At 61.8% G+C, this 26246-nt stretch overlaps 1 protein-coding gene across 1 annotated transcript; it reads left to right on the forward strand.

Moving 5' to 3' along the window:
- Positions 1-1229: 1229 nt before the first annotated feature.
- WNT9A (Wnt family member 9A) lies at positions 1230-22164 on the forward strand. The gene is made up of 4 exons (XM_047091064.1): positions 1230-1324; positions 18477-18733; positions 19535-19797; positions 21682-22164. The coding sequence occupies exons 1-4, from the start codon at positions 1230-1232 to the stop codon at positions 22162-22164; spliced, it is 1098 nt and encodes a 365-aa protein (XP_046947020.1).
- Positions 22165-26246: the final 4082 nt, after the last annotated feature.

Genomic DNA, 26246 nt, shown 5'->3' on the forward strand with positions numbered 1-26246 from the left:
GCACAGAATGGTGGATTGTTAGAACCCACCAGCCCAACCTCTGAAGGCGCTCGAATCCCCCGGATACAGGGCCCCTGAACAGAGCCCCTGGGGGCTCTGAGACCCCGCAGATCCAGGGTCCCTGTGCACAGAAGCAGCTCCCCCAGTTCTCCCCTCGCAGCAGCGTCTTTAAATTATCTGGAGGCTGGCCTTTTGAAACACCTGCACCGCGGCCTGGGCGGCAGAGCTGTGCTCTCTTCCCGGGTGTGTGTGGCTACGGACACGGAGCACCCTTGGCCCGGCCGGCGTCCAAGGGTTCTCCTGGAACCCAGTCTTGTGTCCGGTAATTTGTATATCTGTCCGGATTCTGGGTTCTCTGACACCCGTCTTGCTTCAGCAGTGGCTCTATCGTGTCCCCTGCTGCCCCTTTAGTGCCCCGGTTTCCCTTCCTCCCAGGCCCCGCTGGACAGAGGCGCAGAGAAGGGGCAGGTGCCCGGGCATCCAAGCCGTCAGTGACCTCAGCCTTTAGCTCAGCTCCCTCGGTTTAAGGATGGGGAGACAGAGGTCCCCAAAGCTTGAGCGACCCGGCCCGTGCCCTCCGGTGGCCAGGTTGCCTGCTTCCCGAGGGATCCGGTTTCGCGAAGAGCAAAGACCCGCCTGCTGCCGGGTCTCCGGGTCCACGCAAACTCCCAGGGGAGCGGGCGCGCGCGCTTCAGCCCAGGGCCAACCTCGAGTCCGCTAGGCCCCACCCCTGCGCGTCCGGGCCCCGAGCTCCGCCCCCGGGCCCTCCACGCGCCCCCTCCCCGGCCCCGCCCCCATGGCCGCTCCGGGTCAGCCCAACCCGGCGGGCCGCTCGAAGCCAGAGCCGGCGTTCCGCCTCGGCCCCGCCCAGGCCCTCCACGCGCCCCCACCCCGCCCCGGCCGCCGCGGCTCGGAGCCAACGCTCCGCCCCGGCCCCCTCCTCGCTCGCTCCCCACTCCTCCCGCCCCCCACGCGCTCCGCCTCCACGCGCGGGGCGCGCCCCGACACCCGAGGGGCCGGGCGGCGGCGCGGCGGGGCGGTGCGCTCGGCTCGGGTTTCGGCCCGCCCCCGGCGCCGGCGTGACCCCTCCTTGGGTGCGGGCGGGCCAGGCCCAGCTGGCCGGCGCCCCGCCCCCGGCCCGGCGCTCCGGGCGCTATAAGAGGGCGGCGGCCGCGGGGCGCCCTGCGCGGGGCTGGGAGCGCGATGGTCAGCCGCCGAGGCGCGGCAAGATGCTGGATGGGCCCCTGCTGGCGCGCTGGCTGGCCGCGGCCTTCGCGCTGACGCTGCTGCTCGCCGCGCTGCGCCCCTCGGCCGCCTACTTCGGGTAGGTGCGGGCGGCGCGGGGACGGGGCGCGGGGCGGGCGGCCCAGGTGCGCGGGCCCCAGCCGGCTGGCTGGGGGCCGGCGGGTTGCCGGGCGCTGTTTGTTTGCGTCCTGGCGGCGCGGCGTGGGGAGAGGGGCCGCGCACCCGACGACGGGCTGGCGGCGGGGCCGCGGTCCCCCGTGACCCCGGAGCCGTCGTGGCCGCGACGCGCCCGTGTGCGGGGCTCCCCGGAGTTGGGGGACCCAAGCTGGTCCTGGCTCCCTGTTAGGCCGCCGAGTTCTGGCGGAACGGCTGGAGCCTCCCCCGGCCCCTACCCACCCACCCGCCTTGCAGCTTCCCCCCTCCTTTCTCTCCTCGAGAAGTTAATTTAACAACAACAAAAAAAAATACGTACAAAATCCAGATGTTCCTTGCACCGAGCCCCAAAGGAGGAAAAAAAAAAAATAACTCCAAGCTGGAGGCATTTATTTTTCTTGCGCTTTGCTTCTTACGGCCGCTCGGGCCCCGGCCCCGCGGGAGCGCGTCTGTGGGACCCGACCGGTGCACAGGGCCCGGCCGGGGCCGTGAACGCCGCCCCCCCCCACCCCCGCCGTCTCAGGGGTCGCCTCCCGGAGCGCGTCTCCGTAGTAGCAGTGTGCGTGTTTCCTGCGCGTCGCTCCCGGCCGTTCGCTCCTGCCCTGTACTTCCTCGCCCCTGTCCCCGAGATCTGGGATGTCCAGCCCAGAGACCTTTGGGGACCCTCCCTCGCTGCGCCACGCAGATGGGCACCCGGAGGTCCGGGGGTGGCACGGCGCCAGCACCCCCGCGGGGTCTCTGGACTCCTCTCCTGCTGCCCAGGCACCGCCCCTGGAGCCGCGCGGCCCACCCTCTCGCTCTGGCCCCTGCCCTGGGCGCCCCGTGGCTGCTTCTGGTCGCCGCCCTCCGCCCGTCACCTGTTCCCTCGCCCCGGGCCCGGACGCCGTCGCGCGGCGGCTGGCCGGCAGAGGGCCCCGTTGGTCCAGAAATGTGGCACCGTCAGGGCGGGGAGAGGCCACTGGGCTAGGAGCCCTGCAGGTGTATCCTGTTCTCAAAGAAAATAAAATATTTTCATGGGAAACTTTCCCTTTGTGTTTTTCTTTCCCCCCCTTCTCCTTCTGTTCCTTTCTCCTGGGTCGTCTTCCAGGGTCAGCTCCGTGTCTACTTCCCCTGGAGACCCCACCCGGCAGCCCTCTCCTGGCTGGGGCCTCGGCTGTGCAGAGGCTGGCACGCCCCTGCACGCCATCTGTGCAGCCTTTGCCTCGCCCTCGCGGGCAGAGGGAGGGTCAGAGGATGGCCGTCTGGCCGCAGGTCCACGGTGAGTCACGGCGGCCTGTTAGCCAGCTGTGCCTCCCCACTCTCCCGGCCCAGCCTCGGGTCTGCTCACCAGGCTTCAGACACACCCTGGGCTTGTCTGCTCCCAGCGGCTCCCTGCTGACAGCCCTGCTCCTCCTGGGGAGGTCAGAGCCACAGAGGGGAGGTGGGGGTCTCGGGTCCTGGCTGGAAGCCCTCCACCCTTACCACGGGCAGCCTCCAGACTTTTTACCTCTGGGGAAGTTGTTGAGCTCTGCTGTTTAGTTCACGGGCCTGCGGGAGAGGGCCTGGTGCCCCTATGAACTCCCCTGACCAGCCCTCTTGTCTAGCATGTTGGCCCCAAAGGCTGTCCTGTGCAGAGTGTACCAGGCAGATCTATGGCCAGGGGACAGCTGGCTCTGCTGGGGGCCCTGCCACCACCGTACCAGGCAGGAGAGCTGGGTTCTGTTTGACGGACAGAGGTCCTGGGGTGGGGTCTGCTGGGTGCCAGCAGGATGGGCAGAGCAGAGTAGACTTTATGGGTCTTTGCCCAGCAAGCACCTCAGGGGTTGATTCCCAAGGTGAGGCCAGACCTGGGAAGAGAGGAGGGGGAAAGACACACTCTGGACCAGTCTGTGCATGGAGGCCCAGCCTTTCTGGTCAGCAGTGACTGGCTGGGCCTGGGTCTGGGGCCCTTTCTCCCGGCCCAGCAAAGTGGCAGGGGCTGAAGTGCCAGGGGAAGGAGATAGCCTGAGGTGGGCAGGGCAAGGCTGAGGCAGGGCCTGGGGCTGCGGCTAGGGTTGGAGCTGGAGCTGGGGCAGGGCTGGGGCTGGGGCTGGGGATAGACTGGGGCTGGGGCTGGGGCAGGGTCAGTGCTGGGTCTGAGGCTGGGGCTGGACTGGGACTGGGGCTGGGACTGAGGCTGGGACTGGGGCTGAAGTTGGGACAGGGGCTGGGACGGGCTGGGGATGGGTCAGGGCTGGGGCTGGGACTGGACTGGATCTGAGGCTGGACTGGGACAGGGGCTGGGGCTGGACTGGGGCTGAGGCTGGACTGGGGCAGTGGCTGGGGCAGGCCTGGGGCTGGGGATAGACTGGGCTGGGGCTGGCTTGGGGCAGGGGCTGGGCTGGGGCTGGAGCTGGATAGGCTGGGGCTGGGACTGGGGTGGGGTCAGTGTCAGTGCTTGGTCTGAGGCTGGGGCTGGACTGGGACAGGGACTGGGGCTGGACTGAGGCTGGGGCTGAGGCTGGGACAGGGGCTGGGTCAGGGCTGGGACTGGGACAGGGGCTGAGGCTGGACTGGGGCTGAGGCTGGACTGGGGTTGGGGCTGGGGCAGACCTGGGGCTGGGCCTGGGGGCTTCCCTCCCAGCCTGGTGTGCAGAGTGAGCAGGAGGAAGGAGCTGGGATTCAGGTCCTCTTTCTCCCTTCCCCCTCTCGGAGAACTCTGCCTGGCACGGAGGCTCACAGGCAGGCAGGGCAGCTCCTGTTACAGGCCAGAAACCGAGAGAGGCTGGCCTGGGGTTGGGGGGGGCGGGTGGTGGGGTGTCACGTGGGTGGTGGGAGCCCTCCCTGCCCCCTCCCTGAGGCTGCAACCTAACCCGGCCTGTTCCCGTTGCCCTCCCAGGCTCTGGCCACTAGGCAGGACCCTTTGGGCCGCTGCCTGGCCTCGGGGAAGGGGCTCTTCCCTCTTCCTCAGTGGCCTGGCCCTGCTTCTTGGCGGTGTGATTAGCAGGTGGTATTTCCATCTGGTTCTCCAGGGGCCTAGACGGCTTGGCCTGATGCCCTCCTGGAAGGAGGGGGGCCTGGCTCCCAGCAGAAAGGGGCTGGCCTGAGGTCTCTTGGCGAGTTTGGGAAACAGACTCAGACCCTTACCCCCCCATGCCCTGTGGACCTGGGTGGGCTGAAAGCTTTGCCTGCCCCTGCTTCTGGTGTTATAGGTGAGAACATGGAATCGAGGAGTGATCTGTGTGTGCTGAAAATCTGTTCAGGAAGGGATGCCCCCAAACCCAGGGCGAGGAGCCCTGGTGCTCCCCCAAGCATGGAGCCAGGGGCTGGGTCCAGCAGAGCCGGGCCTGGGCTCCCTGGTACCTCGCTGCCCTTTTCTTAGAGATCCTGCATGTGCCAAGCCAGCCCCAGCAGAAGCCCCTGTGGCCGCCCGTAGACTTACATCCGGGGGCTGCTGGGGGAGTGGAGGCCTCAGACTTCCCATGTGGGTCATCTTCAGAGAGCTAGGAAGGGCTGTCATGAGCCCTGAGGCCCTTTCTTGGGGTTGGCCCCAGCAATCTGCATTCTGTGGGTGACACTTGCAGGCTGGCCTGGGGGAGGGAGCACGGAGCAGGGCCCTGCTGGGAGGTCTGTCTGGTCCAGGCAGCCTGGAGGCCTGTATGGAGGAGGCTCCCCCAGCCAGGCCAGGCATTGGTGCGTGGGGTGCTCGAGGCAATGTCAAAGGCAGCTAAGGTGCTCTGGGCTGCAGTGAATGGGGCCTGAGGGCGTTTAGGGCCCACTGCCTTTCCGTGATTGAAATGGAACTCCTATCCCATAGAGTCACCCTGTTGGAGCCTGCGGTGCAGTGGTTTCTGGTACATCTACAAGGCTGTGCAGCCAGCACCACTATCTAATTCCAGAGCGTTCCATCACCCCAGAAACCTCATATCCTGCCTCCCCCCGCTCCAACCCCAGCCCCTGGCAACTGCTAATCCACTTTCTGTCTCTGTGGATTTGCCTGCTCTGGACGTTTTACATAAGTGGAATCATACAGCACGTGGCCTTGGTGTCTGGCTTATTTCACTGAGCATAGCGTTTTCAAGACTCATCCACGTTGTGGCATGCATCCGTGCTTCATTCCCTCAGTGACCATGTTGTGTTCGATTGTGTGGATGCACAGCAGTTTGTTACGTGCACTCCCCTGCTGACCGACACCTGGCTGGCTTCAACCATTTGGCTCTTGTGATGCCGCCGTGGGCATCAGTGTACAAGTTCTTCTGTGGATGTAGATTTTCAGTTCCCCGGGTATGTATACTGAGAGGTGGAATTGCTAGATTGTATGGTAATCACCATGCTACCCTCACGCCAGCAATACAGAAATGTCCAGTGTCTCCACATCCTCGCTGGTTCTTGTTATTTCTAGTGTGTTGATCAGCTCTGCCTTTTCTTCTAGCCATCCCAGTGGGTGTGGAGTGGTATTTCACTGTGCTCTGACTTGCATTTCCCTGATGATGGGCGATGTTGAGCATCCTTCACGGGCATGTTAGTCATCCATTATGTTTTCTTTGGAGAAATGTCTACTCAGTTTCTTTGCCCAGCTCTTGGCTGGGTTGTGGGTCTTTGTTGTTGATTTGTCAGAGCTCTTTATATATGTAGAGGTTTGTTCCTAGATGGAAGAGAACGTGGAGTGTGAGCCGGCACGCTGTCTCTCAGCTGTGCCTGGGCCTTCACAATGGGTCTCCACCCCCCACCCCCCAGCATGACTGTGTGGTAAAGGTGGTCCTCTGTTTACTAGAGGCTTGTCTACGGGCCTGGTCAGGGGTTCTGGGGACTTGTATGGGAGCCTGCCCTGCCTTCGGGGCTGTTGTCATGGTGGGAGTGGCTGACTGTGCGTGCAAGGTCAGTGTCAGGAGGTGGCAGTGCCCCTCTGTATGAGCCTGGAGCCCAGCTGGGGGTTCTGTGTGGCTATGTGCCTATTGGCTGCCCAGAGGAAGGGCTCCTAGAGGGCTGTGTGTTGGGGGTGGGGGCTCAGGCTCGCCTGTGGGGGGAGTCAGCCTCTCATGGTGAGGCCAGGGTGACCCAGAGCCCAGGGGGGCCAGGGTGGGGCTGGCAGAGAGGGAGGTGTCCCCTATGTTTCCCTGGCTGGGGGCCAGGGGTGTGGAGCTAGAGCTGAATGAGAAGCAGGCTGGGCCCATGGTGTCCACAGACCCACCTCAGGATGGACGTGCCCACAGTAGCCCTGAAAGGCCCCAGCTCCAGCCTTTGGAAGGGAGGCCATGGAGTGGGCTCAGCTCTGCAGTCAGAGCTGAGCAGGAGGGCAGGCCCAGGCCTTCTCCGCAGTGTCCAGGCAGCCGAGTGGCCAGCAGGGAGACTGTGCAGCCCCTTGGAAGTGGCCCTGTGGGCACGTGGGGTGGGCTGGACAGACTGGAGGGCACTGTGTGGAGGGGTTGGGGCAGGTGTGGGGAGGCAGGTGGACAAGGGTAGGGATACGCCCCTGCATCTCTGCTCTCCAGACTCTGTCACTCCTTCCTGCCATCCTGACCAGTCTCCTCTGTGGGGCCCGCAGCCCCCCAGCACAGAGACCAGTAGAAGCAGGTGCTAAGTGCCATCCCAGCCCAGGCCTCTGGGCTGGGGGCCTCCTGAGGCCTCGTGGTGAAGCCTGAGGTGAGGAGGAAGCCACCGCCACCTGGCCCCCCTCAGCTGTGGGAGCAGATGTCCTGCCACAGCCGGCGGCCGTCTGGACGGGGGGACAGCTGGCCTAATCTCGCCCCCATCCTCTCCACTGTGGCCGGGACCCAACTCTGCAGATGAGGGCACTGGTGGGACCCTGCCGGGACTTCCAGGGTGGCCCTGGCCCAGGGCGCCACCCGCGGCCTGTCCCTGGGGGCCCCACCATGTCCAGGACAATAGCAAAAGTGTGTGGGTAGCTTTTCTCCTGGAAAAGAATGCACCCACACAATTTCTCCCGGGGGGCTATGGGACCTGGACGCAGGACGAGCGATGAGCTGATAAGGGGCCTGGCTTGGTTTTCCTGGTTGCAGAAAAATGACACCAGTCAGCAGGGCCAGCACCCGGCCCTCTTAATCCAGGCCTGGAGGGGCACTGGCCCCTTTGTGTATTGTCCTGGTGGGCAGTGCCTGTCCCAGCTCGGCAGGCCCAGAGGGGTATCGTGGAAGCACAGTTGTCTGGGAGTTTGGCGAGGCCAGGCCCCTGCTGGCAAGTATGCCTCTGGAGGGTGGCGAGCAGGGCTGTGGGCCTCTGCCCTGCTTGGGGTCTGTGTCAGGAAACCAGCATGGCCTAGCGGGGCCCCTCTGTACCTGCAGTGCCTCTAGGGAGCCCCGAGTGCTCCAAAGTGCACCAAGCAGGTGCGTCCGAGGCTCTGCTCCCTCGCTCTGCACTCAGAAGCCTGGCCTGGGGTCTAAGGGGCTGCTGCATCAGGCTTCCCAGTCCCCCTCCCCACCCCTGCTGGCCCTGACGTCCCCAGCTACAGGAATGGTGGGCTCAGCCTGAGACCTGTCTGATGGCCGTTCAGTGGGCTGTGTGCTGAGGGGCTGGGGGTGCCTCTGGAGCTCCCAGGGCAGGGGTGTGGCTGAAGGGCTGGGAGCACCCCCTGGTATGGGTGGGGAAGCTGGGGGCCTGAGGCCGGGGCGGATTGCGGGGTGGCTCATCGTTAAGGGGCCTCCGTTGGCTAGCAGGCGGCAGGTGGCCGTGCAGGGGCCTCCACAGGAGGGCAGCGCCGACCTGGGTGGCGTGCTGGCCGCCCGGCTCCGTGACCCGCGGGCCCGGCCTGCCGTCCTCCCCTGCCCCTCCCAGCGCGGTTCCTGGCTGGCCTGGCGCCTCTGGCCGCAGGAGGAAACCCAGCCGCCCAGCTGGCAGGCCGTGCACCTCGAGACTGGCGGCCGGACGAGGGAATGGAAAACGGCAAGCCTCAAGCTGCGTTTGTTTTTCTTAGCGATACCTGAGGTAGACGCGGCCAGGGAAGTGGTCTGGCCCGGGAGAGAGGCTGCCAGGGGCTCCCAGACCAGAGCACGTCAGAGCCGGCTCCCTCATGGACAGACAGAGCCGCCACAGCCGCCCCGGGGCCCTCCCCGTGTCCCCGGCTGTGCTGGGCATGCAGGAGGCCAGCTCCAGGCAGGAAGGTGGGCGCCAGGGGCCTGCCCCACGTCCTGCCCAGCCCTGCTTGTGAGCTCCTTCGGACTCTAGCTATCTGGGAGGCCCAGGGCCATGGCACAGCCTGGCTGCTCCCTCGTCTCCCCTCACCTGCCTGTGACTTGGGTCCTGGACGGCCTCAGTCGCTCTCCTGGGTACCCATAGCCTGCCCTGCTGGCCGGCGGCCAAAGAGGCCAGCTGACTGGTGGCCTTCAGGGCCTGGGGTCCCAGGGGCTCTGCTTGTCCTGGCGGTTGCTGAGGGTGGACAGGGACATTTCTGTTGGGCTCAGGGACCCCCGGCCTTGTGCAGTGGAGTTTGCTGAGTCCTGTGTCCCCCTGGGCTGGGAGCATCCACTATGCATTCTCACCACCCCTGTGTGGACACAGCCTGTTGACAAGGGAGTGGAGAGGGGGTGCCCTGGCATGTGGGGAAGTAGAGTGTCGGCAGCTCTCATAGAGGTGACAGCTGTCATAAACACAAGGGTGCTCGCCACGCTCCTGCTCTGGTTACCATGGCCTGTGGCCCCTGCCTCCTCCTTGGTGGGCCTGGGCATCAGATGGCCGAGTCAAGCTGCAGGGAGCCCCCTGGCTCTGGTGGTGTCTGCACCCACCCCACCATGTCCCCATGTCCCCTGCGCAGGGCCGAGTCAGGCTGCAGGGAGCCCCCGGCTCTGTTGGTGTCTGCACCCACCCCAACGCACCCCCACATCCCCCACGCAGGGCCAAGTCAGGCTGCAGGCCCCAGGAAGATGGAGGGTTAATCTCAGAACCAGTTTCTCCGCATTGGAATTTGTTTTGAATTCGATTCGCACAGAAATTAAACGCTGTCTGGTGGGGCTGAGGTTCCTTGGCAGCGCGCTGTGGCTTCTGGAACTCCGGCCTCTTCTCCCTCCGCCCAGCCCTGGGAGCTGGGTTTGTGGGCAGGGTGGCCCTTGGGGTGGCCGGGCCTGCTGGCAGGAGGAAGGGCCATTGGAATCCGCCTGGCCTCAGAGCTGGAGGAAGCAAGCACTCTGGGGACCGGCCAGCTGCCGGCTCCTGCTGAGGACAGGGACATCCCCCATTCCTTGCTGGCAGTGCCGCCCTGCCCCCTGGCTGCCCGAGGGGGCAGGTTTGGGAGTGTGTGACCAGCTAGGTGCTCAGAGGGGTGGCCCCATCCCCAGGCCGCCAGCATGCCAGTCTCAGGCCCCTCCTTGGAAGGGGACAGGCTCCTAGACTTAGCTGTGTCTGTCCTGGGTTCTTTCCAGGCCTGCTGGGACTAGGGTGGGGTCTCCTTGGTGTCACTGCAGGCTGATCAGGAGGAGGGGCCCTCAACAGCACAAAACCCAGTGTAGGGAGGACTTGTCTTGAGACCCTAACCTTCATTACATCTACTAAGGCGCTTATTCCAAAAAAAGCACATATCAAGGTCCCAGCAGATGTGAACTTGGGGACATGTGCCCTCTGTCTGTCATGTACGGTGAGCAGCACAGGCCAGGGGTAGCGGGGCAGGCATGTGTGGAGGTGCCTTTCTCTGTGGGCCTCCCCAGCTCTGGCAGCGGACCCAGAGTGGAGTGTCACAGGCCGAATGGGAGCTCTCAGCATGCTTCCAGGGAGGAGATAACCTTGGAGTATCCACAAGGAGTAAGAAACTGCAAAAACTGACCCAGCAGGTTTGGAGAAACCAAATGGGACTGGGGGGAAGGTATACATCGTTGAAAGCGGATTTGAAATAGCTGAAGAGAGCCAGTAAGGCAGATGATGGGGCAGGAGACTCACGTGGAGTGTGGCCTGTGTTGGCAGAAATGCGGAGAACCAGAGGCCAGAGGCCGGATTCAGGGACTGGGCGGCCAGGGGTCCTGTTTGCAGAGAATGGCAGAGCATTTTCCAAAAGTCTCAGAATTTGTCAGGGTCACGTGCAGGATTCAGGAGGCCCCAAGTCGTCCTAAACAGAGAAAACAAAAATGCTTCCAGAACATGAAATAGAAGCATAAAACACCCAAGACAAGGAACCATAAAAGCAGCCTGGGCCAGCAGATGCAGATACTGTGGGAGGCTGGTCAGCCTGGTGGTGAACCTCAGAGCAGAGACGCACACAGTGCATGGCAGGCTGGGGACTTGCCCAGGGAAGTGAAATACAGACCTTTACAGACAAGCTGCAAGATGCTCAGAAGGCCACTGTCCAGGAGCCGAGGAGTGTCCAGCATCCTGTTGGGTCCTCACAGTGGAACTAAAATACACGACGGCCTGTAATTTGGGAGTGGGGTTCACAGGCTTGTGTCCTCAGGCCTGGTATTGCCCACCACTGGACGTGACTAAGCCATAGACGTGTGCAGTTGTGAGGGTGGCTGTGAAATAGCGGCAATGCAACATGAAGGTTCAAATCACCAGGGGGAGATGGGTTATCAAGGAGTAACTGGAAAGGAGGCAGGAGAGGAGACAAAGTGAAATGGGGCGGACCTGTGGAGGAAATACCAGCCGTGTGGCTGAGGAGACCGGGGTCCTAGCCAGGGCCTTGGTCTGATCACTGGCTCTGCGACAGGACAGGATGTAAGCATAGAGAACGTAGGAGGTCAGGGAGAGAACACACCACCTCAGTGGACCTTGAGGGAGTTTCACTGTGACCCAGGCTCTGCATGGTGACCTGGGTTGTGATCCAGGCTCTGCATAGTCTCCAGGCTGTGACCCAGGGTCTGCACAGTGACCAGGGCTGTGATCCAGGCTCTGCATAGTCTCTAGGCTGTGGCTCAGTATCTGCCTAGTGACCTTGGCTGTGACCCAGGCTCCACATAGTCTCCAGGCTGTGATCCAGGCTGATGCACCGTGACCTGGGCTGTGACCCAGGCTCTGCATAGTCTCAGGCTGTGACCCAGGGTCTGCATAGTGATCTGGGCTGTGATCCAGGTTCTGCACGTGACCTGACTGTGATCCAGGGTCTGCATAGTTTCCAGGATGTGACCAGGGTATGCATGGTGATCTGGGCTGTGTTCCAGGCTCTGCACAGTGATCTGGGCTGTGACCCAGGCTCTGCATAGTCTCCAGGATGTGACCAGGGTATGCATGGTGATCTGGGCTGTGTTCCAGGCTCTGCACAGTGATCTGGGCTGTGACCCAGGCTCTGCATAGTCTCCAGGCTGTGGCCCAGGGTCTGCATGGTGTTTTGGGCTGTGATCCAGGCTCTGCACAGTGATCTGGGCTGTGACCCAGGCTCTGCATAGTCTCCAGGCTGTGACCCAGGGTCTGCATGGTGTTTTGGGCTGTGACCCAGGCTCTGCACAGTGACCTGGCTGTGACCCAGCCTCTGCATAGTCTCCAGGCTGTGACCCAGGCTCTGCACAGTGACCTGGTCTATGACCCAGGCTCTGCATGGTGACCTGGCCTATGACTGGGGCTGTGATTAGGGCTGTACACGGTCTTTGGGCTATGACCCAGGCTCTGTCTTCATGGTGACCTGATTCTGAAGCATGAGGTGCAGAAGTGGAGAGAAGCCTGGATGCGGTCAGCAGCGGTTGGTCACAGATTTGAGGAAAAGAACAGTAAGCTAAAGCCAAACATGGCAGAAGGAAGAAAACAGAAGCCGTGCGAAAACCAACAAAGTACCAACTGTGCATTAGAGATGAAGGGTCCCTCTCTGGGAATTGCTGCTGGGAAATCGCTACAGATTCTGCAGACAAGAGTAGGGGATGCTGAGCGCTTTCCTGCCAACCAGGCTGCAAATTCTGAGGCAACGCAGAAAACCAGAAGAGTAACAGAAACAGACTCGAGACAGAGAAATACTGAGTCTGTTTTGAGTAGGGAAGCGGGTTAGCGGTCACGATCTGACAGTTCCCTCAACAATGGTGACTAGCACTTCTGCTCCTTGGTGGACACCAGCGTCCACGCACAGATGTGCACGGGAGGGGCAGCGGTGCCTTGTGCATGACGGCGAAAGGGTGGATGACTCAAGTCCACCGCCCAAGGACAGGTGAGCACAATGAGGTCTGTCCATATGGTGACACACAGCAACATGGACATGCTGTCAGCACAGGAGCCCTGTCACCAAAGGCCACCTACCGTATTTGTCTGAAACGTCCAGGACAGGCTGATCCACAGACACAAAGTACATTAGTGGTGGCCAGGTGCAGAAGAATAGGTTTGTCTCTGAGCCAATGAAATGCCCTGAAGTCGACTGGCCGTGTTTGCACGCATCTGTGAAAATGCAGCAAAACACTGAATTGTGGACTTAAATGGGTGAATTTTGTGGTATGCGAGTTGTATCTCAATAAAACTGTTTGGAAAAGAGGAGAGAAAAAAAAAAAGAAAAGTAATTGGATCAGCAGGGAGATCTTTTCATCCAGAAAAGGCCAGTCCTACCAAACAGTTAAGAAGATGTGATTTTGATCTGACTCATCTTCTGGGAAACTGAGACAGTGAGCACTTTGCTAAGGCACTGAGACCCAGTGGGAAGAGCATGGAAGAGAAAATTACAAACACAGATGCAAACGGCCTAGACCCGACATCCTTAAGGTACAGCTCACAACACAGAGGAAGGACAAAACCCCTTTCATCCGAGGCGCGCTGCACGGCCAGCATTGGAAAATCCAGTTAGTGGCATTCCTGTTTTAGCAGAAAAATCACATGCCAACAGATGCAGGGACCACATTTGAGGACACTTGACATCCTTTTGTGAGTTTTGAGCAGCTTGTAGCAAATGAACGGCCGAGGGGTCTTCTTTAACCTGAGCTGGGCGCCCAGGGGATAACCGACGAACTTGCCATGCTGGTCACGGAAATGGCCAGGGCTTCCTTCTGAGAACCAGGACACAGACAGGGAGGCCCGCTGTCCTCACAGACCCTTGGGTGGGAAGGGAGCATTTCTGTGCTGCCGCAATAGAGTGCTGGCTCCGCAGACAGGTAGGTTCCCCGGCTTTGGCCTCTGATGCTCTAACCACCTGTAGGGTGTCCGCGTCTCCGGAGAGCCAGGTCTGGGTGGTAGAGATGCAAGTTTGGGTGTGTAGACGGGGTGAGTGGGGGGAGGGTCCCCACTTCCTGGCACTGAGGTGGCAGAGATGTGAATTTGGGCATGTAGATGGGGTGAGCGGTGGGGAGGGTCCCCGCTTCCTGGCACTGGTGCCCGTGGGTCTCTCTCACCTTGGGGCCACACCTGCACACAGGTGCCCTGAATGGCTCTATGCTGGTGGGTGGCCACGGAGCTGGGGTGGGGGGGGCTCTGGGCCCTGCATGGCAGTTGGCAGATTCTGCACCGTGGCCGGAAGGCAGGAAGGATGGCTGAGGATAGAAAAAGAAAGCCAGCAGCCTCGTCTCTCTGCAGACCACACGACCATACACAGAGGTGAAAACCATCAGAGATGAATCAGCACACGTGGCTTGTGCACTGAAGGCCAGTTGGACGTCAGATCAGTCGTGCCTCTGTTGGAATCCAGGACTGGCCAGCACAGGGCTGACCTCGGCGGGAGTACCTGTAGGCCCCCGGACTGCAGCAGCAGGGAGAGGCTGTGGGTGCCCCAGCAAGCCCATCTCATGTGTCAGCCTTGCCGAGTGGGTTCTCAAGTGTCCTGTGCAAACACAGAGCCAGCACATGCCTGCTGGACCTGCTGGAAGGAGCTCCCGACACAGTCCCAGTAAAACACCAGCCCAATGACCACCGGCCAGGGCAGAGCCCAGAACAAGGAGCCTGCAGAAGGCCGCTGGCCCTGCCTGGCTTGGACAGAGCACTGGTGTGCCTGCGTTTAGGAGATGGTGTTCAGGACATTACAGGAGGGGCAGGCCTGCAAAATGAGATAGGAGAAATGGCACACACAGAAGAAAGTTGTGCAGTAAAGAGGGTTAGTGTCTGGGAGGACACTAAAAAGTGCCTGACGAGGTCACCGTGGGGATCGGAGCGTGGTCCCCTCTGACTCGGCAGGAGGGACTTGGGGGATCTCAGTGTGAGGCTGCGAAACATTTCCGTGCGTTATCATGTCTTTGAAAATGCCTGAATGTCACCAAGTGCCGTGCTGACATTTAGACCTCCTTAGGATTTATTTCCTGGTGGGAGATAGCCCAGCACTGGAAGGAGCTTGCCCGATAGGACGGGGATGGGGTGCTGCTTGCCTGCCCAGGAGGCCACTTGCCTGCAGACAGCCTGCCCAGCCTCACCTCCTCCACGGCTGCCTCTGCCAGGCTGGATGCCTGCTGGCAGGGGGCAGCTGCATTGAGCCTGGAGGCAGGTACACTGTTGTGGGGTGGGCAGTGGGGCCGGGGCCTGGAGTGCTCTGTGGCCTGGAAGGTACAGACTCCAGAGACGGGTGTGTGGGAAGAGGCCAGCACATAGGGCTGACGGTTGTGTGTGGAGTCGTGTGGTCTTGAATAGCCCACACGTTGTCCCTTGCATGTGTGCCAAGCTCTTGGGCTGCGGAGAGAGGAGTGAGCTGCATGTGTCCCCAGGCTCCTCTGCTCTGGGCTCCCTATGGGTGCAGGCCCTCTGGGGGCACGGGCTGTGGGCTGTGGCTTGCTGATGCCTGCAGACTCCATGGCATGGGCGGCCCATTGTTCAGCCGGCCCTGGTCTTTTCATGCAACAGTGGGTGTTGGGGCAGCGTGTGAGCGAGACACCTTTGGAAAGAGAATGGGGTGAATTTCATAGACATGTGAGTTCAGAAATCCAGCCACGGGGGAAAGACCTCTTCCCCGTGTCCACAACAGTCCTCACCTGTGCTCCTTTGATGACTGGAAAATAACACCAGGGCAGTTTTACTCTGTGTTTCTGAGTGGGGCGGAGCCACGTACAAGTTCTCACAGATGCGCTCCACCCTGGAACTGTGTGGCCACATCCCATGGCCATGTGCAGCTGGTTCCTTTGGTTGCTGATCTGCAGGAAAGGGGTCTGTCCACACCCACGCCTCCACACAGAAAGGCAGTTGGCTCTTGGTCTGGGATCCAGCTCGCAGGATCTCCCCTGATGCGGGACTCTGCTGCTGTGCACGGTAGACCCTCTCACACTTAACCGTTTTTCTGGGCCTCTGGATTCTGGGTCACATGGAAAAGAGCCTTCCGTGTTCCAAGAGTGTTTTATGACCCTCTTGCCTTTTGTCTGGCACTTCTGAGGGTTCCTCTCCGTGTTTGGGTTTCTGTCCTGGGTGTCCATGCTCACTGATGCCCACCCCGTTCTCTGCACCCCGTGTACCGTCTGCCTGCTGGCACCTCTGTGAGGGTCTGTCCCCTGCCACTGCAGCCCCAGGCTGGTCTCAAGCAGAGTGCACCCCAATAGTTAAGGAGGCCTGGGGCAGAGGCCAACCTCAGTGAGGACGCAGACTGGCCCTGGGTACGTGTGGGGACCCCCTCCCTCAACCCCCCCATGTGCAGTGAGGACGCAGCCTGGCCCCGGATGTGTATGTGGGGACCCCTGCCCTCAGCTCCCACGTGCAGTGAGGAGACAGACTGGCCCTGGGTGTGTGTGTGGACCCCCGCCCTCAGCCCCGTGTGCAGTGAAGACGCAGGCTGGCCCCGGGTGTGTGTGGGGACCCTGTCCTCAGCCCCCACATGCAGTGAGGACTCAGGCAGGCCCCAGGTGTTTGTGGGGACCCCCGCACTCAGCCCCCACATGCATTGAGGATGCATGTAGGCTTGCCCCAGGTGTGTGTGGGGACCCCTGCCCTCAGCCCCACACATGCAGTGAGGACGCAGGCTTGCCCTGGGTGTGTGTGGGGACCCCATCCTCAGCCCCCACGTGCGGTGAGGATGCAGGCTGGCCCTGACGCCCCAAGGCAGGCTGGGAGGTGGGCTCGCCTGCCATCCGTCCCCCTCCCCACACCCACAGCTGCTGTCACCAGCACAGCCCCAGGTACCCCTGGGCCAGCCTTGCTGTGGTTGGTCCTGTTGGACACAGGCATATTTTGGCACCAGCCTAGAGCTGGGTTAATCTCGGAGAATCCAGTCTGGGGGCTGTGCAGGTTGTAGGCTGCAGCCCTTCCGGTGTGTGGCGGCACGCCGTTGTGGGCACAGCTGTTGACATTCCTGTCTGGGGACACGTCTCCGTCGTGTGAGCTGCCTTTGTGTGGGGAGTGTGGCTCTTCCACTCTGCAGTGTGGGGTCCCCGGGCCCCTGCCTGCCCTGGCCCAGCTCAGCTGTCCTTGTGCTCAGGGCCGCTTGAGCTCAGGCATGAGGCCTAGAAGTGCACGAAGTGACCCCTGCCATGTCCCCATGCTCTGAGGCAGGATGCCCTGACCCCAGGATGGGAACTGGGGGTGCAGGTCGCTGAAGCTCACAGGTGCCTTCTCCCCAGAGGCCTTGCTGCCCACATGGGGCCTGTCTGTGCCTTGCGGACCTTTGGGGTTCCTCCAGCCCATACTCTCACTGGTCACAGCACACCAGTTGGTCCTCCTGGCTCAGTGTCCCCAGGCATGTGCTGTGCAACATGTGTATGGACTCAATCTGGTGGGAACACGCCTTGGGCTCTGCTCACCGACACCCTGGGCTTCTGGGACACTTGTAGCCCGGCTCTCCTGCAGCTCAGGGCTCAGCCCCAGCAGCCCATTGGTGCCATGCTAGCCCAGAACACCCTGGGGTGTCCTCCCAGGGTGTTGGCAGCCCCTTGCGCCTACTGCACCTGAGTGTGAAGAGGATGGTTCTTCCCGCTCTGTGTCCTTCATGGCTTTACCCTCCAGGGTCTTTTGCAGGGATTCCTTTCTCCCACCTGCCTGCCTACTCCCCTCCGTGCCCCATGCCCTCTGCTTTGGCATCCCTGCAGCCTTGCTGGGCTCCTGCCTGGGCCTCCTTTGGGCCTGGTTCCCAAGTCTCAGCACCTTGGCCTCCTGCCCTTGGGGAGCTGACCAAGAAGGGCAAGGCTGGTGCTGCTCCATCAGGAACGTGGGTCTGGGGTCCTTAGGGCAAGGATCAACTCTGCCCTGTACAGGCTCTGCCCTTGGCAGGGTACATGCCTATCCCCCCAGCACACTCTGGCCCCCCAAGCCCAGGCAGGGCCAAGGAGAGGCCATGCTGGGGTGTGTGCAGGGCAGGGGAAGGGAGGGGCCTTGGAAGTCATTACCCTAGGTTGTCCCCAGAGGAGCCTGACCTGCTGTGTCATTGCTGGGTCCGTCCAGCTTCTAGGAGCACCTGCCTGAGCACCTTACCCTGCAGAAAGCTGCCAGGAGCCAGCCCAGTGGCCACCATGCCCTTGAGGGGGCTTTTGAAGGGCAGCAGTAAGAGGGATGGGACATGATGTGGGGTGTAAGTGTCTGAGAATACTGGAGCCCCTGGCTCCTGTGGGTCACTGGGGTGCAGAGGCTTGTTTCTTGTGATGCTCATGTCAGAGGACCGGAGCCCCACCCATGTCTAGTTGGGCACCTCTCCTTCCTGAGGGCTGAGGGTCTGGGTGTGCCTAGAGCCCGGATGTGGCATCACCCGTGTGGGGACATTGAGATGTGTCTGAGCACAGAACAGGCAGGAGGTCAGGACCAGTCGGCCCCTGGGTGGAACAGCTGAAATGGGGGTTGGGGGGACCTGAGAACAGGTGGCTGACTCTGAAGGTCAGGGCCTTGGCTCAGATCAGAGGGTCAGAGCTGCAGGGGAACAAGGAGCCGGCTCTGGGCCTCCCCTGGGTTCGACCGGGAGCTCCTCAGTGGCCCAGGAGTTCCTGGAGACCCTACTGGGACCTGCAGGGCCATCTGTACAGGCTGCAGGAGAGCAGGGAATGAGCCAGGACCCTCTCCCAGAGGCCACAGGGCCATTGTGGGGTTGAGTCACTGCAGCTTTGGGCGGCAGCGGGTGGGGGTCCTGGAGCAGCAGTACATGCTCCAGCTGGGTAAGCAGACACAGGAGTGGGTGGGGCAGAGTGTCGGATGTGGTCCCCTTGTGGCCTGGGCTCCTGTACCCCTCCCTGCCCTGTCCATCTGCGCCCTTGGCCCACCGCTGTGCTGGGCTGGCCTGAAGGTGCGTGTGTGTGTGTGTGTGTGTGTGTGTGTGTGTGTGAGAGTGTGTCTGTCTGTCTGTCTGTCTCTCGCCTCGGGCGTGGCCCTCACCCTGGCATCTCTGTACCCAGGCTAACGGGCAGTGAGCCCCTGACCATTCTCCCGCTGACCCTGGAGCCGGAAGCCGCCGCCCAGGCACACTACAAGGCCTGCGACCGGCTGAAGCTGGAACGCAAGCAAAGGCGCATGTGCCGCAGAGACCCAGGGGTGGCCGAGACACTGGTGGAGGCGGTGAGCATGAGCGCACTTGAATGCCAGTACCAGTTCCGGTTTGAGCGCTGGAACTGTACCTTGGAGGGCCGCTACCGGGCCAGCCTGCTCAAGCGAGGTGAGTGCACTAGAGGTAGGACCTTCTGAGCAGGTCTACACCCTAGGACATCGTCCCTTCACTGGGTCCCAGGGCACCTGGGGGTAGGGTGCGGAGATGGGGGGGTTGCTCTGTGTGGCTCGTCCTCCGCTCCATCCACCCCTACATCCTGACCGGTCCCTTGTCCCCCACTACCACACCCACCTGTAGCTCCACCTTCCTCCCCACACTGCCCTAACAGTCAGGCCCCTCCCTCCTGCCCCGCCCCTCCTGGGGAACAGTAGCTGGCAGCACGGGGCGGGCGCATCTGGGCAGCTTTGACAGGGCGCAAGGCAGCTCTGATGGCTGTTGCCACATGGTGGTGACCAAGGCCCAGCGGCTGGGCATGAGGGGCAGAGGTCCAGCTGGTGCTCCGAACAGGGAGCCTGCCTTCTCCTCTCTCCTTGCGCTCTGATCTGAGACTTTCAACAGCCTTGTTTAAAAACTGAGGACCTGAGGGGCAGGGCAGGGCTCGCCAAGTCCGGGGGAGAATCTGGTGGGTCGGAGACGCAGTCTCTGATCCCTGGGTAGAGCCTAAATCTCCATGCACTTGGAATTCTCTCTACCCCGACGCATCATGTGCCTGGAGCACATAGGAGCGCCTCGTACCCCCGGGGGCACATGGCGGCCCAGGCAGGGATGCTCCCCACCTGCGGTGCGCACCCGCAAGGATCCTGACTGCAGACCCTGCATGCTGTCAGCATTCGGGGCTCCAGCAGCACCTGAGTGAGGTGGGGGTTGCTCCCGCCTGCTCACCCATCCGCCCTCCCTGCGCCCCCACAGGCTTCAAGGAGACCGCCTTCCTCTACGCCATCTCCTCGGCCGGCCTGACGCATGCGCTGGCCAAGGCGTGCAGCGCGGGCCGCATGGAGCGCTGCACGTGTGATGAGGCCCCCGACCTGGAGAACCGGGAGGCCTGGCAGTGGGGCGGCTGTGGGGACAACCTCAAGTACAGCAGCAAGTTTGTCAAGGAGTTCCTGGGCCGCCGCTCAAGCAAGGACCTGCGAGCCCGCGTGGACTTCCACAACAACCTCGTGGGTGTGAAGGCAAGCGGGGCGGGGCGCGGGGCAGGGCATGGGGCCAGGGGCGAGGACTCGGGGTGGGGAGTGGGCATGGGCGGGGTGCGGGGCGGGGCATGGATGTGGGGAGGGGCATAGGTGTGGGCGGGCATAGGAATCAGACATAAGCATGGGCGGGGCGAGGGGGGGCATGGACATGGGGCGGGGTGAGGGTGGGGCATGGGGCCAGGCACAGGCCTGGGCGGGGCCAGGGGCCTGGACTTGGGGTAGGGTGTGGGCATGGGCGGGGTACAGGACGGGACGAGGGGGTATGGGGTGGAGCATAGGTATGGGCAGGGCATGGGACCAGGCACAGACTGGGTGGGGGCAAGGGGTGGAGCATGTGGGTGGGGTGGAGCATGGGGGCGGGGCATGGGAGCAGCAGCTGGTGCTCACGACCCGCAAAAGTGGGGGACAGGGCTGGGGCTAGGAGGAGGTGTAGTATTGCCGCCTCCGGGTCTGTGTTCCCGGCATGTGGTGCCAGCCGGGGCCCTGGAGTCTCCTTACCTTTGAGTGTCGTTTTCTTATGGAGATACTGGTTGTTGTGGAGGGGGCGGGGGACAGACTTGTAAGGTCTTTAGCTAGGCCCTTCTGGGGGCTGCTGGCTGCAGGCTGGCTGGACCTGGGGGTACCTGGCTCCCGGCCATCCTTCACCCTCCCTGTAGCCCCTTAGCTCCTGGGCCTACACGAGAGGAGGAGGCATGAGTGCTGTCAGCTTCACTGCAGACAGAGCACCCCGTCCCCTTAGTCCTCACACAATGCGGACCACCAAGGGCCCCCCGAGGCTCTGCCCGGCCTGGGGATGGTCAGGGGCTCTGCGTGCTCGCCAGGCAGCCCCCAGGATGTGGAGCCCCAGCCTGGGAGGGGGCCAGGTAATTAGAGCCAGCCCTGATCTGAGCCCCTCTTTATTGAGAAACCAGACTTCTGAGTCTTGCACTTATTAAAGAATCAATTTCCCCCTTTTTATTCGGAGCCCTTGTCCCTCCTTCTGCCCTCTGCAGAGGGGTGCGGGCAGATTAAATCCCCAAGGCGAGGCTATTTCTTTTCTTTTGCATTCTCTCCTTTGTAAGCTATTAATGAAAAGTCAGAATATGGAAAGTGCTCCATTAGCTCTGCCGGGCCTGGGTAAGCAGCGTTTTAATTAAATTTGTCCAGGTTTCTCAGCAGAGTGTCATTAAATGTGACTCTTCTATTGCCGGGCCAGAGGGCAGCCACATTTCCTAATCCCCCTCAAGCCAGCCAGCCCTCCCTGAGGGCAGCATGGGAATTCAGGCCTATCCTGGGATGGGGCCCACTAGAGAGGGCCTCCTCCGCTCTCTGCTGCCAGGGACCCCAGTGTGGGTGGTCAGGCAGGAGGCCCCTTAGGGTAACTCTGTGCGTGTGTGTGGAAGTGGGGGTACCGTCCCTCCCCTCTGGGGCTGACCTGGAAGATCCGGGGGCCAGTTCTGCCAACTGGGCCAGCTAACTCGTTTCTCCTCACTTCTCCAGGAAGTAGGCTAGTAGGCTGCTGAGCCCAGACTGGGGGGTCCTGTTGGGGCATTGACAGCAGGGCTAGAGGGGAGGCTTGCTCAGTCCCTTCAGAGGGGAGCCCTGGATGCAAGGAGGGAATGTCTCCACGGGACCACAGGTGCTGCAGTGGCCACTCTGGAGGCCATGGTACTGGATGTAGGGCTTCTGTCTGGGGACATCTGTGGCTTGGAGGTAGAGGGACAGGTGCAAGAGCCAGGAAGCCTGGGTGATGGGTAGTGGTGGTCCCCCAGGCTGGGCTTGCATCCGGGGGAGCTGTGTGGTCGAGCCCCTCTGGGGGTCATCTGCAGGGGCTGTGCCCAGCCTCTCAGTGTGGCCCTCATGCTCAGCCCCCTCCCCTACCAGGTAATCAAGGCTGGGGTGGAGACCACGTGCAAGTGCCACGGCGTGTCGGGCTCCTGTACTGTGCGGACGTGCTGGCGGCAGCTGGCACCCTTCCACGAGGTGGGCAAGCGCCTGAAACACAAGTACGAGACAGCACTCAAGGTGGGCAGCACCACCAACGAGGCCACCGGGGAGGCCGGCGCCATCTCGCCGCCTCGGGGCCGGGCTGCAGGGACAGGAGGCAGCGACCCGCTGCCCCGCACGCCAGAGCTTGTGCACCTGGATGACTCGCCCAGTTTCTGCTTGGCCAGCCGCTTCTCCCCAGGCACTGCCGGCCGCAGGTGCCACCGGGAGAAGAACTGCGAGAGCATCTGCTGTGGGCGTGGCCACAACACCCAGAGCCGGGTGGTGACACGGCCCTGCCAGTGCCAGGTGCGCTGGTGCTGCTACGTGGAGTGCAGGCAGTGCACCCAGCGTGAGGAGGTCTACACCTGCAAGGGCTGAGCCCTGGGGCCGGCCAGGCTGCTGCAGGGGGAAGAGGCCGTGCACCCAGTGTGAGGGGTCTACACTGCAAGGGCTGAGTCCCTGGGATGGGGCCCCCAGCACACTTGGCACATGGTGATGAGAGCCCGGGGATTGGCTGGGTTTGCTGTCCCTGCCTCTTTGTCCGTACTCTCAAAGATCCAGAGGCGGGAGGTGGCCCTGGTCTGGCCCCTGCATCCCCTCTGTCCGCGCCCCACCCCCACCCCCATGACCTGAGAGCGTGGCACCATGCTTTCCAAGCTGTGTCCGTCCCTGAGAGGCCAGTTCCTGCGAGCGGCACCCTTCCCTGCTCTGGGCTCCCTCTGAGGAGCACCGGGTGCACCTTCGCGGCCATACAGGGTCTCTGTGTGGCCGCCTGTGGGCTGTCCTGCTCCAGCACTGGCTTAGAGAGTCAAACCACTAGGAGAGAGACAGCCCGGCCACCCAGCCGCGGGGGTCACTGCTGTCCCCTCTGACATGGAGCACTTCTCTTGGGAGTGATGTTGGTGACTGTTAAATTATTTTTATTTAACTAATATATAATAATTATTATTTCCATCCCTGCCCTGCCTCAGGCTTGTGGCTCCCCCTCCTCTTGGTGGTGCCCAGTCTGGAGGGTCCCCTTCGTCCCTCCCCTCTACGCCCCCTCCTAACCTCTTTGCCTGATCTGCTTTGTCGTTTGAAACCACTAAATCAAGAGGGATGTTGCTGTTGTTGTTTTTAAAGTAATAAAGCAGGTTGTGTGTGGACACTGCCCTCAGGGCTTCTGGAAGCCAGGCCCCTATACCCAGCTGCCCCCAGTGAGACTGTCCTGGGAAGTGGGTGGACCCCACTCTGGGAGACTTTGGCACGCACCCCAGCCACTTTGGTGTAGGTTTTAAGGCCTGGGGTGGCAGCCAGTGGCCTGCCCTCCCCCCAGGGGTGGGCACAGCAGAGGGGAGGGGCCAACCCCTTGAAGGGTTCATTTCCTAGCTTGCTTTGTGTTACTGCGGGAGGAGGCAGACGTGAGGACGCATGTGGATGGAGAGAATCTGGGGCTAGGATTTGGCAAAAGGCAGGCTGTTCTCTCTGGCCACTCTGTTGTCTTTGCAGGGAAGGAAAATGGATGGGCTACACTGACCTGGCTTGGTTTGAGTGTGTGTGCACATGCATGCATATGTGCAAGAGTGTACGTATGTGTAGTGTGCTTGCATAAGTGGTTTTGTGTGTATACGTGTGCACGAGCACACGTGTGTGTGAAGTATGTGTGCATTTATGTGCATGCATGTGTGAACACGCTTGCAGGTTTATGCGTGAGCATATGCGTGAGCACGTGCGTGAGCAAGTCTGAAGTGTGTGCATGCATGAGACTGTGTCAGCATATGTATGTGTCTGCAGAAGTGTGCATGTGAGCACAGGGGGCTTGTATGACACATGCATCTGTGCTGTGTGTGTGTGAGCATGTGCACGTAGCTACGCATGCGTGCTATATGTGTGATGTGCATGTGCATGTGTGATGTGCATGCATGCATGCATGTGGGTGAATGTGTAGCCACATGTATCTGTGGTGTGTGCCTGTTCTGGCTGTGTTGGCATGGTCAGTGGTCAGCTGGGGCGTGGCCTCCGCTCAGTGCCCTCCCTCAGCATGAGGCTGTCCTTCCCACGTTGGTGTGAATGGCAGCCTTGGCTCCTAGATCCTTTGTCTCTGGGCCTGCCCTGCTCAGGCTCTATGGCTGTGCTCTGAGTGGGTACAGAGCTGGGTGGCAGTGCAGACACAGGAACTACTGAGTGAGGGGGTTCCTTGGAGTTCCGTGGGCTCCAGGAACCCTGGGGACTGTGTTTTTAAAAGAAAACCTATTTATGTTGATGTGGGTCTCTTGGTCCCTGTTCTATAGTGTAAATAGTGAAGTCTATTCTGTGGTTCAGAGAGCATCCCGTGAATGCCTGCATGCTGAGAGGGTGGGGGCCAGGGGCCCAGAGTGGGTGCAGCCACACCCCCGTGACAAGACTGGAGCTCAGTCACTTCTGGGTCTGGAAAGGCAGCAAGTCGGAGGAAGGATATTTTGTTAACCAGATACCACATTTAGCTCTATGTCATAATATAAAGGGAAGTATTTTTTTAAACAAGGCAGACTGAAAACGTCTGCTGGCTGGTCTGTTTATATATAAACATATATCAGAATATCTTGCTAAGCGAACTCCTCCTGACGGAGCCTCTGGTCAGCGTGCTGCTCTTCGTGCAGGAGAGCCTCTAGAAGAAACTGTGCCCAGGGGTCAGCCTCTCTGGGACGGGGCAGGCGGCGAGCCACAGGGCTCAGCCATGCTGAGGGCCAGGCGGGTCCCGGCCACCTGCTCCCTGCCAGCCACACACATGTGGACTCCTGGCTCGGTTTGGGAGGTCCGGGTAGGCTGGGGGGAGAGGGGCATTCACACACGAGAACCCTCGTGCGAGCCTATCGATTTCTCTACCTCATCTGTATAGCGAGTAGGTGTGTACTCGAGTGACTTGGAGAATGTATTTATTTAACGGCTTTGTGTAACAGAACAGAAACGAAATGGACACTAAATAAATGTATTTTAAATTATAGCCCCATCTGAGTCTGCTGCCTTCAGAGGGGTTCTGGAGGGCAGGAGGGAGGAGGAGGGCCTGAGGCAGGAGGACCTGAGGGAGGAGGAGGGCCTGAAGGAGGAGGAAGACCTGAGGGAGGAGGGGGGGTCTGAGGGGGGAGGAGGATCTGAGGGAGGAGGAGGGCCTGAGTGAGGAGAAAGACCTGAGGGAAGAGGAGGGCCTGAGGGAGGAAGAGGGCCTGGGGGAGGAGGAGGGCCTGGGGGAGGAGGAGGAGGGAGGAGGAGGGCCTGAGGGAGGAGGGGGGTCTGAGGGGGGAGGAGGACCTGAGGGAGAGAAGGGCCTGAGGGGGGAGGAGGGCCTGAGAGAAGATGAGGGCCTGAGGGAGGAGGAGGGTCTGAGGGAGGAGGAGGGCCTGAGGGAGAAAGAGGACCTGAGGCAGGAGGAGGGCCTGAGGGAGGAGGAAGGCCTGAGGGAGGAGGAGGGCCTGATGGAGGAGGAAGGCCTGCCTGAGGGAGATGGAGGGCCTGAGGGAGGAGGAGGGCCTGATGGAGGAGGAAGGCCTGAGGGAGGTGGAGGGCCTGAGGGAGGAGGAGGGTCTGAGGGAGGAGGAGGGCCTGAGGGAGAAAGAGGACCTGAGGCAGGAGGAGGGCCTGAGGGAGGAGGAGGGCTTGAGGGAGGAGGAAGACTTGAGGGGGGAGGAGGGCCTGAGGGGGGAGGAGGGCCTGAGGGAGGAGGAGGGCCTGAGGGAGGAGGAGGGCCTGATGGAGGAGGAAGGCCTGAGGGGGGAGGAGGGCCTGAGGGAGGAGGAGGGCCTGATGGAGGAGGAAGGCCTGAGGGAGGAGGAAGGCCTGAGGGAAGAGGAGGGCCTGAGGGGGGAAGACCTGAGGGAAGAATAGGATCTGAGGAAGGAGGAGGGTCTGAGGGAGGAAGAGGATCTGAGGGAGGAGGAGGGCCTGAGGGAGAACCTGAGGGGGGAGGAGGGCCTGAGGGAGGAAGACCTGAGGGAGGAGGAGGGTCTGAGGGAGGAGAAGGACCTGAGGGGGGAGGAGGACCTGAGGGAGGAGGAAGGCCTGATGGAGGAGGAGGGTCTGAGGGAGGAGGAAGGCTTGATGGAGGAAGACTTGAGGAAGGAGTAGGGTCTCAGGGAGGAGGAGGACCTGAGTGGGGAGGAGGGTCTGAGGGAGAAGGAGGGCCCGAGTGAGGAAGACCTGAAGGGGGAGGAGGGCCTGAGGGAGGAGGAAGACCTGAGGGAGAAGGAGGGTCTGAGGGAGGAGGAGGGCTTGAGGGAGGAAGACCTGAGGGGGAGGAGGGCCTGAGGGAGGAGGGTCAGGGAAGGAAGGCCTGGGGGAGGAGGGTTTGGGAGAGGATGGGGGCCTGGGGGTGAGCCTGAGGGGGAGGAGGGCCTGGGGGAGGTGGAGGGCCTGGAGGAGGAGGAAAACTTGAGGGAGGAGGGCCTGGGGGAGCAAGGGGGCCTGGGGGAGGAGGGCCTGGAGGAGGAAGGCCTGGGCGTCGGCCC

Source organism: Lynx rufus, unplaced genomic scaffold, assembly GCF_022079265.1.
Source record: "Lynx rufus isolate CCGP_SWC_20201006 ecotype Redwood Valley unplaced genomic scaffold, mLynRuf1.p SCAF_1, whole genome shotgun sequence".
NCBI classification, from domain to species: Eukaryota; Metazoa; Chordata; class Mammalia; order Carnivora; family Felidae; genus Lynx; species Lynx rufus.

Bases quoted from the DNA above. Each gene is read 5' to 3' on its own strand.
- WNT9A (XM_047091064.1), top strand. From the start codon at position 1,230: ATGCTGGATGGGCCCCTGCTGGCGCGCTGGCTGGCCGCGGCCTTCGCG. The intron at 1,325-18,476 runs GTAGGTGCGGGC...CTCTGTACCCAG, and splicing joins CCCTCGGCCGCCTACTTCGG to GCTAACGGGCAGTGAGCCCC. The intron at 19,798-21,681 runs GCAAGCGGGGCG...CTCCCCTACCAG, and splicing joins ACAACCTCGTGGGTGTGAAG to GTAATCAAGGCTGGGGTGGA.